Source organism: Gouania willdenowi, unplaced genomic scaffold (assembly GCF_900634775.1).
Source record: "Gouania willdenowi unplaced genomic scaffold, fGouWil2.1 scaffold_184_arrow_ctg1, whole genome shotgun sequence".
NCBI lineage: Eukaryota > Metazoa > Chordata > Actinopteri > Blenniiformes > Gobiesocidae > Gouania > Gouania willdenowi.
In genome coordinates this window covers 721-13117 of record NW_021144935.1, presented here as the reverse complement: position 1 = coordinate 13117, position 12397 = coordinate 721, and the positions used below count along the sequence as shown (strand labels likewise).

The window sequence follows — 12397 nt, the reverse complement described above, 5'->3', positions numbered from 1 at the left end:
ATGGAAGAAAAACCCAAGAGACGGTTCTGGACCCTCACACCCTGGTTGGAACACACCATCATCAAATCAACCAGGGATCTAGGTATTCACCTAGACACCTGCTTCTCTAATGGGGGTACGTGTACCCTAGAAGTACACCATGGCACTACAGGGAGGAAAATAAACAAAGAGTCAGTGATGGTCCCTCCTCAGGCCTTAGATTACTGGAAATGATCAAAACTATAGACATAAGTCTATTCAAGAGCCACTAAATCAGTGTTTTTCAACCTTTGGGTCGGGACCCCATTTGGGGTCACCTGAAATTTCTGAAAAATAGTAATAGATTTTTGATTTTTTTAAATTTTTCTTCTTCACAATCTTAAACAACTGTATGTTTATACTGTCACTGTGTGAAATATTAATCCAGTTCAACTCACAATCCAAAATTTTTTTGTGTTTTTATTGTTCTTTATAGCTTCTACTTCTCTTATCTTTAAACTTTATTATAGTTTTTATTATTACTCTTCCCTCTTGCTTTAACTACTCCTGCATTTTCAACACATTTCAGCAAGTTTGGTGTCAAACTGTTCAAATAATTTAATTTATGCTATGTTTAAAATCATTTCTAACCTTTCTACTTTTTAAAACTATTTAACTATTTATTTTCCATCCACATTTTCAACATTTTAAACCTTCAACAGTGAACTTAAGCTGTTCAGCCATTCACTTTCAGATAAAACATTCCACACATTTCAGCTTTTCACAACTTTTTACACTTTTTTTTAATTTTTTTTAACCAACCAAAATTTCTACTCCTGTGTTCAGTCTGTTGGAGGCAGGCTCTCCTGCTTTAGCATCATCGCTACATGTGCTGCTACTAGCTATGGTAACTGCTGCTACTAGCTACGCTAACTGTCGCTCCACTATTTCCACAGAAACAACCTTTAGCTCAGGCTTAGCTTCACTTATTGGTTAAAAAACTCTTTAAAGGTCCCATATTATGAAAAACAGTTTTTTTTCTGGTCTCTACATCTATAAACTGGTCCTCCCTGATCCTTCCAACTCCCAGAATGAGTAGAATAAGTGATTCCTGCATGGTCTCTGCAGCCCCACCCACTGGTAAAACAGTGTTCCTACAGGCTGTTCAGATTCAGCTCCTGTTGTGATGTCACCAAAGGAGTGATTTTCATAGGCCGACCTCCTCTGAGCGCTGATAGGAGACATCAGAGAGGGGGGTGTTCATCACCAAGGTAGAGTTTGGTGTGTCCATTAGTGAGATAGCAGTAGTGTTTCTCAATGTCGTCACTCAGAGCTAGACACACAAATGGTTCTGTTGTTGGTTCTACAAATCATCATAAGTGTTTATAGTCTGTCCCAGATACAGAAGAACAGAAGAGACAGTGGTTGTGTTCCATTTTTAATGACAATGTGCTAGCTATGGTTCGTGGTAGCTTGTATGTGTGTGCTAATCACTTTAAATCAGACTACTTCAGTAACGAGGGTCAGTACAAAGCTGGCTTTGACTCAACACTGAACCTCATGAAAGGATCTGAACCAACTAAGCATGTGGAGATGAATCCATATGAATCACACCTACGTGATGCAAGTGTATCGATCCATTCAGTGTGCGTCGGTACAATTGACGGGTGAACTTGAGATGCATCTGTTACTGCGTGTCTGCATCAGTAAAATCCATGGTTGCATCTATTTTTTAATCCATCCATTTTCTGACCCACTTGTTCCTGTTTTTCATTCTATCCTGTTTTTCTGAGGCACATTGAATGTACCACGTGCTTTGTGTTTTGTTTTGAACACGGACTGAAGCCGGAAAGCACATTGGTACCTCTACAAAGTTACAACAATACGGAGGTCAGCTAGAGCAGCAACTATAGATGAGATTTATAACACACCTAAATACTTTAAATCAGGTGTCGAAAGATAGTAAACCTGACAATATTCATGTGGTTTGTAAAGAATGCAGTGCTGCTAAACCTGACACAAACTGAGCCCCCCCCCCCCCCCCCCTTCTTTGCACTAACTGTTGTGAAATATCTAACAGTGAAAGGTTATTATTATTATTATTCATATTATCAATGTAATGTTAATGTTACTGTATTAGCCTAATGGCAGACATAAATATGTACTAATATAGTCAGTGTGACTTTAAGTTACTCATTGAGAGTGATGATGTCACTGTTTAAGTTGTGACAGTGATAAACGGGGTCTAAATGTGAGGAACCACTTCCTGTTCCTTATGTTGAATCTGGTTCTAAATCTTAATCCTACTGGTGAAAACAACTGTTCAAATAATTTAATTTATGCTGTTTTAAATAATTTCTAACTTTTAAAATGTTTTCAACCCATTTCAACCTTAATGATAATGTTCAGCTATCGCTAGGTTAATGTTTAACTAATGTTCGGTCAATGCCAATGCTAGGCTAATGCTAATGTTAGATTAATGTTTGCGCTAGGTTTTTGCTAATGTTAGGTTAGTGTTATTGCTAATGCTAGCCTATTACTAACACTAGGGTAATACAATGCTAAGTTAATGCTAAAGCTAATGCTAAGCTAATGCAGTGCCAGCACCTGCATTCTCACTACCATTTTCATTGTTTAGTAATGAATGTGTTGTTTTCTTTTCCCTGGGATCCTCAGCATTATCTCCTCTTCTTCATGGTTAGCCTTAGCACTGATCATTTTATAATCCATTCATTTTCTTCCCTTTGTGTGTAACATGTAGCGTTGGCATCACAGTGTGTAACATTTAGCGTTAGCATCATAGTTTGTAGCATTTAGCGTTAGTATCACAGTGTGTAGCATTAGCGTTAGCATCACAGTGTGTAGCATTTAGCGTTAGCATCACAGTGTGTAGCACTAACTCTCATCCAGTCAGTGTGCCGTTAAACTTCAGAGCTCCAGATATTTGTTGTGAAACTCAGAGCTTTGACATCTTTTATCTTCTCTAATGTGTGTTTACACTCTTTACCATGATACTCAGGTAGCTCTGTCTGTCTCACACTCATATCTTCAGCTCATCATCTCATGACGTGGAGATGGATCAGGACACGGTGAAGGAACAACATGAGATCCAGACTGAAGATCAGAGGTGAGACCACGTCAGAGCTCAGCACTCACACCTCTGTACATCAGTGTTACACTGTGTGTGTGTGTGTGTGTGCGTGCGTGCGTGCGTGCGTGTGTTCAAGGACCAGGAAGAAGCTCACATCTGGACCTGGACCCAGCTGTGTGTCCTTTAGAAGTGACCGGTCCATGATTAAACCCATGAACTTCAAAGGAGGTCCATCTACTGACCCACAGTGAGTCCACATAAAGAAGGTTGCTGGTTGTCTTCCTGATGGTCCAGGGGCCTCATTTATTGATCCGTTCATAGAACTGGTTCTAAATACGTTCAGACCAATGAAATGTAGAATGTGCACCAGTACAAAAAGAATCAGTATTTATGAAGCGTGTGGACAGAGGTCGTACACACAGCAGTGTTGATTCATCTCTCAGTCCATGTGGACTAAAGTGTCAATCACTTTTCTTTGTTTTCACACTAAATACAGTCAACAACTATTTCCTCAGTCACTAGTTATTATTATTAATAACTATACATTATTATAATTAGTTCACCACCTGATAAACACTAAACTTTTACAGCACATTTTTCAAACACTAACACACTTTAGGACCAATGCTTGTTAACAATATAAAATAAAGTGTATTAATCTCTGATCAATGAATGGATCATATACTGTGTGGTAAACAGAGGAGATAAACACGTATATTTATATAAACATATTATTACTGATGGTTTAAACACATGGAGACTGTGATCATCTCAATAAAAAGTACAGGATACTTTACAGTTTTTTATTGTTAATCATTGGTGGAAAGTGAAGTCACATGATCTAAACTCTAACACATGTCCATCTGTCCAAAGCACAAATGTTGTTAATTACTGTAAATGACTGATTTAGTCTTTATTACATCATATACAATCATTTAGAACCATCAAAGATCTTATTTTATAATCAAACCTGACATAAATCATTCAAAGTTAAAGATCACATGTATTTAATGTAATGATCTTTGTTGTTAGTATTGTGTAGTTCAGTGTGTGTTTCCATGGTAACACTATGTGTTAGTGTTGTGGTTCAATGAGCTTCTGTTGAGACGTGTATGAAGTGTTTAGTTGATGATGAGATTAACTGTTGATCTGAGATCATGATGGACATGTGTTAGAGTTTAGATCATGTGACTTCACTTTGCACCAACGATTGTTAGCAACAAAAAAAAACTGTAAGACACGCCTCCAATTGACCCTATATGGTAGCAGCATCACTTTAAGAATGAGTGAACAGTGGATTCTGACACGACCAAAGCTCTCTCTCTGTGTGTGTGTGTGTGTGTGTGTGTGTGTGTGTGTGTGTGTGTGTGTGTGTGTGTGTGTGTGTGTGTGTGTGTGTGTGTGTGTGTGTGTGTGTGTCTGTCTCTGTCTGTCTGTCTGTCTGTCTGTACTGGTTCTACATATTTTCTACAGTGAAGTAATGAGGGTGTGATAGAGTCCCAACATGTGACCAAACAATGAGTGAAAACTACTCATGTTGGTGGTTGAAGTTACCAGCAAATGGTTTATCAGGTTATCAGTATAGTTGTGCTTAAAAACAATTTGTATGTATATGACATGTACATCATATTAATATGAAACTATTTTATATTTATGACACAAATGTCATCAAATACATTTCGAGTGGCAATATATAGTGGTTAGCACGTCCGCCCCACAGCAAGAAGGTCCTGGGTTCAAGCCCTGGGGTGGACACCTGGGTCCTTTCTGTGTAGAGTTTGCATGTTCTCCCTGTGCTGCGTGGGTTTCCTCCAGGTACTCAGGCTTCCTCCCATGATCCAAAAACATGACTGTAAGGTTCATTGGAGTCTCTAAATCGGATGAAAATGGATGGATGGATGGATGTACATATTATATATTAATGCTGTCCTAGGTAAAATAATTGTTCTTCTTTCTTTATACTATACGATATATGATTTAAAAAGCTTTTTAAACTGGTTTATGTTGGTGCTTTGTTTTATTTCATCCTTTAGACAGTTCCATAATTTAACCCCTGATATTCTTATACTCATCTTTTTCAATGTTGTTCTAGCATATTGTATGTTTAAATGTAGTTTTACTCTTAAATTATATTCTCCTTTTCTTTCTAAAAATCTTTTCTCAACCCTTTTGGAAGTGAACCTTTACTTGTTTTATAAATCATTTGGACAGTTTAGAGTTTGATGAGATCTGGAGTTTTAAATCTGGTGTTTTTAACAATAATCCATGTGTGTGTTCTCTGTATCCAGCGTTATGTATCAGTCTGATGGATCTTTTTACATTATGAATAACGGTTGGATCTTCGTCATGTATGTATTTCCTCAAACTTCAAGATAGTAAATTAAATATGGTAAAACAAGTGTACAATAAAGAGTGTGCAATGCTTTTTTATTAAGAATTAGCCTTGTTTTGCCCAGAACAGCAATAGAAATACTCCTCACCATCTTCCCTTTAATGTATTTAATGTGTGACTTCCAGTAGATCCCGTGGTCCAAGATCACACCAAAAAATGTGACTTTGTTCATTCTTTCTATGTTAATATTGTCTATATTTACTTTTACATCTATATATTTTTTTTTTCTTTTCTGATTTCCAAATAACTTAAAATTAGTTTTTTAGGTTTAATGGTAATTTATTATTTTTTTAGTTTACACATCTCCATAGCGACCATCCTCAAGAGCTGCCATCAGTCCACATCAGTACAAAGCATATTGGTTTCATCTGCAAATAACACATATTTTAGCTTTTCACTTACTTTACAAATTACATTCATATACATTATGAACATTTTTTGCCCCAAAACTGACCCCTGTGGTACCCCACATTTAATATTTAAACAACATGATTTGTTCTGTCATATCTGTACAAACTGTTTTCTGTTGCATAAATAACTTTTTATCCAGTCCAAAACATTACATTACATTACCCCTTTTCCTTTTTTCTTATAAGTATATTGTAGTAAACTGTATCAAACGCCTTCTTAAGATCTGAGAACACTCAATACCAGGTTATTTTTTTATTAAATATGTTAGTGTTTGTGCTGTTGATCAATTATTCCTGAAACCAAACTACCTATATGTTAATAATTCTTTTTTTTTTTTTTTTACAAAACCATCAAATTTATTTATAAATATGATAAATTGATAAAGTGTTGCCTCGGCTCCTTGTGACAGTGAGACATATAATAATAATAATAATAATAATAATATATTACATCAAAGACGAAACAGGCAAACACATATGACACCAATCCATGTACTGATTGTTCTTTGGTTATTTAGTTTCAATTTTTTTTTTTTTTTAAGTATTATGAAGTTTGTTTCCTATTTGAGGGTCACTTGGTACCAGCAACAACTGCTGGATTTTAACGGTATTGCACAAGTTACAAGTTTAAATATTACAGATTGCATTCTCCAACTGTGTTCCAAAAGTCACATGCACAGAGACAGCCAATAGAATGTCCTGGTTTGATGACACACACATACGGATGTTAATACAGACACAGAATAGATTACATACAGAACACTATGTTTACAAATACTTATTCTACACTCGGATTGAAATACAGACACAGAGATCAAAATACAGACACACAGATTGGATAAAACACACATAAATAGTTTTGTGGCAAAAATAGCCCCATATCACTGTTCTACCACTAGGTGTTTATATCATATTTAGATTTACACCTGTTTCTACGCTCCCACACAACTTTATCAATAACATATTTTGATTTGAATGATCTGTGCTTATCAACATGTAATAAATGAGGCTTCAGGTTCTTCACACTCACAACTCTGTATGTGTTTGAACCAGAACCGAGCCCAGACTAAGTGGACCTGCACCTGAACCCAGTTGTGTGTCCTTTAGAAGTAACAAGTCCATGGGCAGACTCACTGACTTCAAAGGACGACAATCGACTGACCCACAGTAAGTGAACACAAATAAGGTTGTTTGTTTTCTTCCTGATGGTCCAGGTTCTTCACACTCCACACTGATAAAGCACCAGTAAACATGACTCATCAGTTTTGATGGACTATGTTTGTTATTGAAGTGGTGTTGATGTAAATCTCAGCAAACAGTGGAAGGTGAAAGAGAAAAGGCTTTGTAGGAATGGTCTCCAGTGTGTAGGTGAGTCTTAGACAATGTGTGATCTTCAGATTTGTGAAGGATTGAAGACAAATAAAGCCTCAGTCCAACAGGCTTGTTCTCCTGTTCAGTGGAAACATGCTGAGATGTTCCACACGTGAGCTGAGCTCCAAAGGCTGCTCCACACTCACTGCACTGTGGCTCTGCAGGACATCACCCACTGTTACTGATGTTCACATGATGTTAGCAGAGCTTCCTGTGCTTTCCTCCAGCTGCTCCTCAGCATGTCTGAGTGTCTGTGTCTTCTCCACAGCAGCTTGGAGGGTGTGGATGGTTCCTCTGGAGCTGAGCCTGACTCCATCTTTACGGTGTGTACTTCTACAAAGACACTAAACCTGTGTCAGTCTGTGATCAAACCACTGTGTACACACACACACACACACACACACACACACACACACACACACACACACACACACACACACACACACACACACTCATCACCTTTAATGTGTTTGTGTTCCAGCTGCTGGAGGACAACATCATCAGCTTTGTTAAGGCTGAACTCAAACACATGCAGAAGATTGTGGATGGAGATGATCCAGAGTGCTCAGAGAGTCAGATGGAGGGTGAAGATGAGGAGCAGAGGAGGAGCAGGGAGGCCTTTCTGAACATCGCACTGTATTTCCTGAAGAGGATGAAGCAGGAGGAGTTGGCTGAGCATCTGCAGAGCAGTAAGAGCATGTGAACATCTTCACTGTGAGGAACATCACATGAAGGACACAAAGCTGGCTTTTCTTTTTCAAAGCATGATTCAATCAATCACATTTAATCTGAGGAACCATCCAGACTGAGAACATCACACACTTTGATCTCCAATGTTCAAACCTGCTCTTACTTCTCCACTCTAACATTAAGTTTGTTTTCATTCAGGAACAAAAGCTCCTCGATACAAACGTGAGCTAAAGTCCAAGTTGAAGAAGAAATTCCAGTGTGTGTCTGAGGGCGTGGCTAAAGCAGGAAGTCCAACCCTCCTGAAGGAGATCTTCACAGAGCTCTACATCACAGAGGGAGGGGGTGGAGAGGTCAACCAAGAACATGAGGTCATGCAGATAGAAACAGCATCCAGGAGATCAGACACAGCAGAAAGAGCCATCACACTAGAAGAGCTCTTTAAAGCTCCTCCTGGAAGACCTCGACCAATCAGGACAGTGATGACAAAGGGCGTGGCTGGCATTGGGAAAACACTCTTAACACACAAGTTCACTGTGGACTGGGCTGAAGACAAAGCCCAGCAGGAGGTCCACTACACATTCCCACTGACCTTCAGAGAGCTGAATGTGCTGAGGGGGAGGAGCTTCAGCTTGGTGGGACTTGTTGATCACTTCTTCTCTGGAAGCAAAGAAGCAGGAATCTGCAGCTTCCAGGACTTCCTGGTTTTGTTCATCTTGGATGGTCTGGATGAGTGTCGGCTCTCTCTGGACTTCCTCAGCACTAAGACCCTGACTGATGTTTCAGAGTCCACCTCAGTGGAGGTTCTGCTGATAAACCTCATCAGAGGAGAACTGCTTCCATCAGCCCTCCTCTGGATAACTACACGGCCTGCAGCAGCCAATCAGATCCCTCCTGAGTTTGTGGACATGGTGACAGAGGTCAGAGGGTTCACTGACCCTCAGAAGGAGGAGTACTTCAGGAGGAGGTCCACAGATGAGGAGCAGGTCAGCAGGATCATGTCCCACATCAGGACGTGTCGAAGCCTCCACATCATGTGCCACATCCCGCTCTTCTGCTGGATCACTGCTACAGTTCTGGAGGACATGTTGAAGAGCAGAGAGGAGGGCGAGCTGCCCAGGACTCTGACTCAGATCTACAGCCACTATGTGGTCCTTCAGAACAAAGTCAAGACAGTGAAGTTTGATGGAGGAACTGCCACAGATCCACATTGGAGTCCACAGAGCAGGAAGATGATAGAGTCTCTGGGAAAACTGGCTTTTGAGCAGCTGCAGAAAGGAAAGCTGATCTTCTATGAGAGTGACCTGACAGAGTGTGGCATGGACCTCGGAGCAGCCTCAGTGTGTTCAGGAGTGTTCACACAGGTCTTCAGAGAGGAGAGCAGCCTGTACCAGGACAAGGTGTTTACCTTCATCCATCTGAGCCTTCAGGAGTTTCTGGCTGCTCTCCATGTCCATCACACCTTCATCAGCTCTAAAGTCAATCTTCTGGAGAACTCATTGATGTTTAAATTCAAACAAACTTTTAACCTTCTCCATAGTGGAGGTCAGCCTGACTTAAAACTTCTCCATCAAAGTGCTGTCGACGAGGCCTTACGGAGTCCAAACGGACACTTGGACTTGTTCCTCCGCTTCCTGCTGGGTCTTTCACTGCCAACCAATCAGAGGCTCCTACAAGGCCTGCTGACACAGACAGGAAGTGACTCACAGTCCAATCAGAGAACAGTTAAATACATCAAGGAGAAGCTGAGTGAGAGTTTGTCCACAGAGAGAAGCATCAACCTGTTCCACTGTCTGAATGAAGTGAATGATCACTCTCTGCTGGAGGAGATCCAACAGTCCATGAGATCAGGAAGTCTCTCCACAGATAAACTGTCTCCTGCTCAGTGGTCAGCTCTGGTCTTCATCTTACTGTCATCACAAGAACATCTGGATGTCTTTGACCTGAAGAGTTTCTCTCCTTCAGAGGAAGCTTTTCTGAAGCTGCTCCCAGTGATCAAAGCCTCCAAGAAAGTTAAGTATGTGACTTTAGAAAAACATGTCTTTAATTCTGTCACAGACAAACATCTGTAAGGTTTCTCTGATTCTTCATCAGGTTGAGTTCCTGTGGTCTCTCAGAGAGAAGCTGTGCAGCTCTGTCCTCAGTCCTCAGCTCTCAGTCCTCCAGTGTGAAACATCTGGACCTGAGTAACAATGATCTGCAGGATTCAGGAGTGAAGCTGCTGTGTGAAGGACTGAAGAGTCCTCACTGTAAACTGGACTCTCTCAGGTCAGTGGATCACATGTTCCATCAACATTGTCCTGTTCCTCGTCTCCTCACTTGTTTCCTGAGTTGTGGATGTTTTTCTGAATCCAGTCTGTCAGGTTGTGTCATCACAGAGGTGGGCGGGGCTTCTCTGGCAGCAGCTTTGAGCTCCAACTCCTCCAGTGTGAGAGAGCTGGACCTGAGCTACAACCATCCAGGAGACTCAGCAGTGAAGCTGCTCTCTCAGAGACTGAACACTCTGAGGTGAGACACATCACAGCAGCTCATCACATGTTCACATCAATCCCCATCACATGTGTGACAGAGAGCTGTATCAGAGGAATGTGATGAAGGTGTGAGAGGTGGGACACTAAAGGAGGAGGACTGGGACAGGTTAGAGGGATGAAGGACAGAGATAAGAAGGTAGTGAGGAGTGAGGAGAGGCTGATGGAGAACTATGAGGAGCTGATGAAGGAATGAGAGAAAAGATCAGAGGAGGTGGAACCAATCAGTGAGGATTGTGTTCATACAGAAATATAAATATATCTTATGAAATTATATTTTAATTATTGCTCTGACACAAGTTATCAAGTCAAAAAATTAGGGATGAACCGAAATGTAAATTACTGGCTGAAGCCTGAAATAAATGATTGCATTTCCAGCTCTGAATGTTACTAACCACAAAAATAAAACATTGCAATTGTATAAATTATTCCCAATGTTTCAAATAATCAATCAATTAAAGGTAGGGTAGGGGATTTTTTTTCCAGACACACTTTTTAAGTTTTTGGTTGAAATTTTTTTAATGTTCTGACAGAAACTAATCATATGTGCTCTGAAAAAGAAACAAAGAAAATCCATCATGTGTAGCACCTGTAAACCTGTAAAAACTTTGACCAATGAAAAAAGACCGTTCGGTTTTTTATGAACCAATCATGTCTCTCTCTGTCCCTGCTCGTTCTCCACCCCTCACGTCCACGAGCCCACACTCATAGCGCGTCATTGGTGACGGACTTAAAACAGAGTTTTTAGTCACGTTTTTTAACATACAGTATATAATGATAAAGTTTAGTGTTTACTTACTGCTGAATGAGATGATGGAGTTTCTACACAATACAAACAATGAGCTTAGATCCACTTCTGCAGCAGCTGTGCTAATGCATGTGAGTGAGACGGAGCACAGAGGGGAGGGTAAGCTACATTCAAAATCATGCTAGCTTTCAAAAATCACCTACCCTGCCTTTAAAATATGAAAATATTTATTTAGCACTGACATTCCAACAATGCGTAATATAAAATAAAATAATAAAATGTTTAACTTGACCCACTCATACATTTATTAAAACAGAAATATGTATGTTTTTAAAACGTTTTCAATTTATTTCAAACTGTGGACTTATGTTATAAATATCATTGTTTAACAATTGTTAGAGTTTTTGAGCTAACTCTGGTGTTCAGTATCTGAGATTTCATACAGAGAGACATAGTCAGAGGTTTTGCTGAATCAATCAATCAATTTATTAGAGATGAACAGAAAATGAATCAACAAGTCATAACAAGTCAATAGAAGAACAGACACTCATCTAAAACACAGCTGTGGTCCTCAGGGTCTGCTCACTCCCTGGACCCCAAACATAGATTTATCAGTGTTTTTATATATTTAGAAATCAAATGATCAGCTCCTTGTAATTAGTTAAAGATGTCATTTACTGGTGATTTAAAGCAATACAAATTATGTTTAAGATTTATTGATTTATTCATTATTATTGATCATTAGATCAGATGTTCTGAAACTGTTTGTCCTTGTCCTGAAAATGACAGCTAACAAGTTGATCTGAATATATTTTATTAATAGATTTATTGAGTATAAAGATATATAATTATAGTATTACACACAAAAAGAAACCATGGATAATAATCCATTCTAACATTCCCTCTCTTCACATTGTTTAACAGTGACTATATAAAATTATGAATAAGACTAAATATTTAATTCAGACTATGTTTTATTATGTTATATTAACGTTATTTTGAAATTATAATATCAGGTTACTTAAATTAAGCTTGTTAATTTATTTTAACGTTATTTTTTCTTTAATTTATTTTAAAGTTAAATTCCTATTTTGTTTACCATTGTTAGAGTGGGCCGAAAACTTTTATTTAACTTTATTACATTTATTTAGATTTACTGTTAGACTATGTTTTAATATAAGAAAAAAGTTATAAGTAGAACAGAACAGAAAA

At 38.9% G+C, this 12397-nt stretch overlaps 1 protein-coding gene and 1 long non-coding RNA gene across 2 annotated transcripts; both read left to right on the top strand.

Moving 5' to 3' along the window:
- Positions 1 to 3266: 3266 nt before the first annotated feature.
- LOC114458785 (uncharacterized) lies at positions 3267 to 7537 on the top strand. The gene is made up of 3 exons (XR_003673147.1): positions 3267 to 3296; positions 6905 to 7018; positions 7491 to 7537. It is a non-coding gene; the product is annotated as an uncharacterized LOC114458785 (long non-coding RNA).
- A 172-nt stretch (positions 7538 to 7709) lies between these two features.
- LOC114458784 (protein NLRC3-like) lies at positions 7710 to 10391 on the top strand (the record flags this gene model as incomplete). Its single annotated transcript, XM_028441174.1, has 4 exons — positions 7710 to 7911; positions 8111 to 9926; positions 10004 to 10177; positions 10265 to 10391. Coding segments are annotated over 4 exons (2319 nt in total), but the record flags the coding sequence as incomplete, so codon positions are not given.
- Positions 10392 to 12397: the final 2006 nt, after the last annotated feature.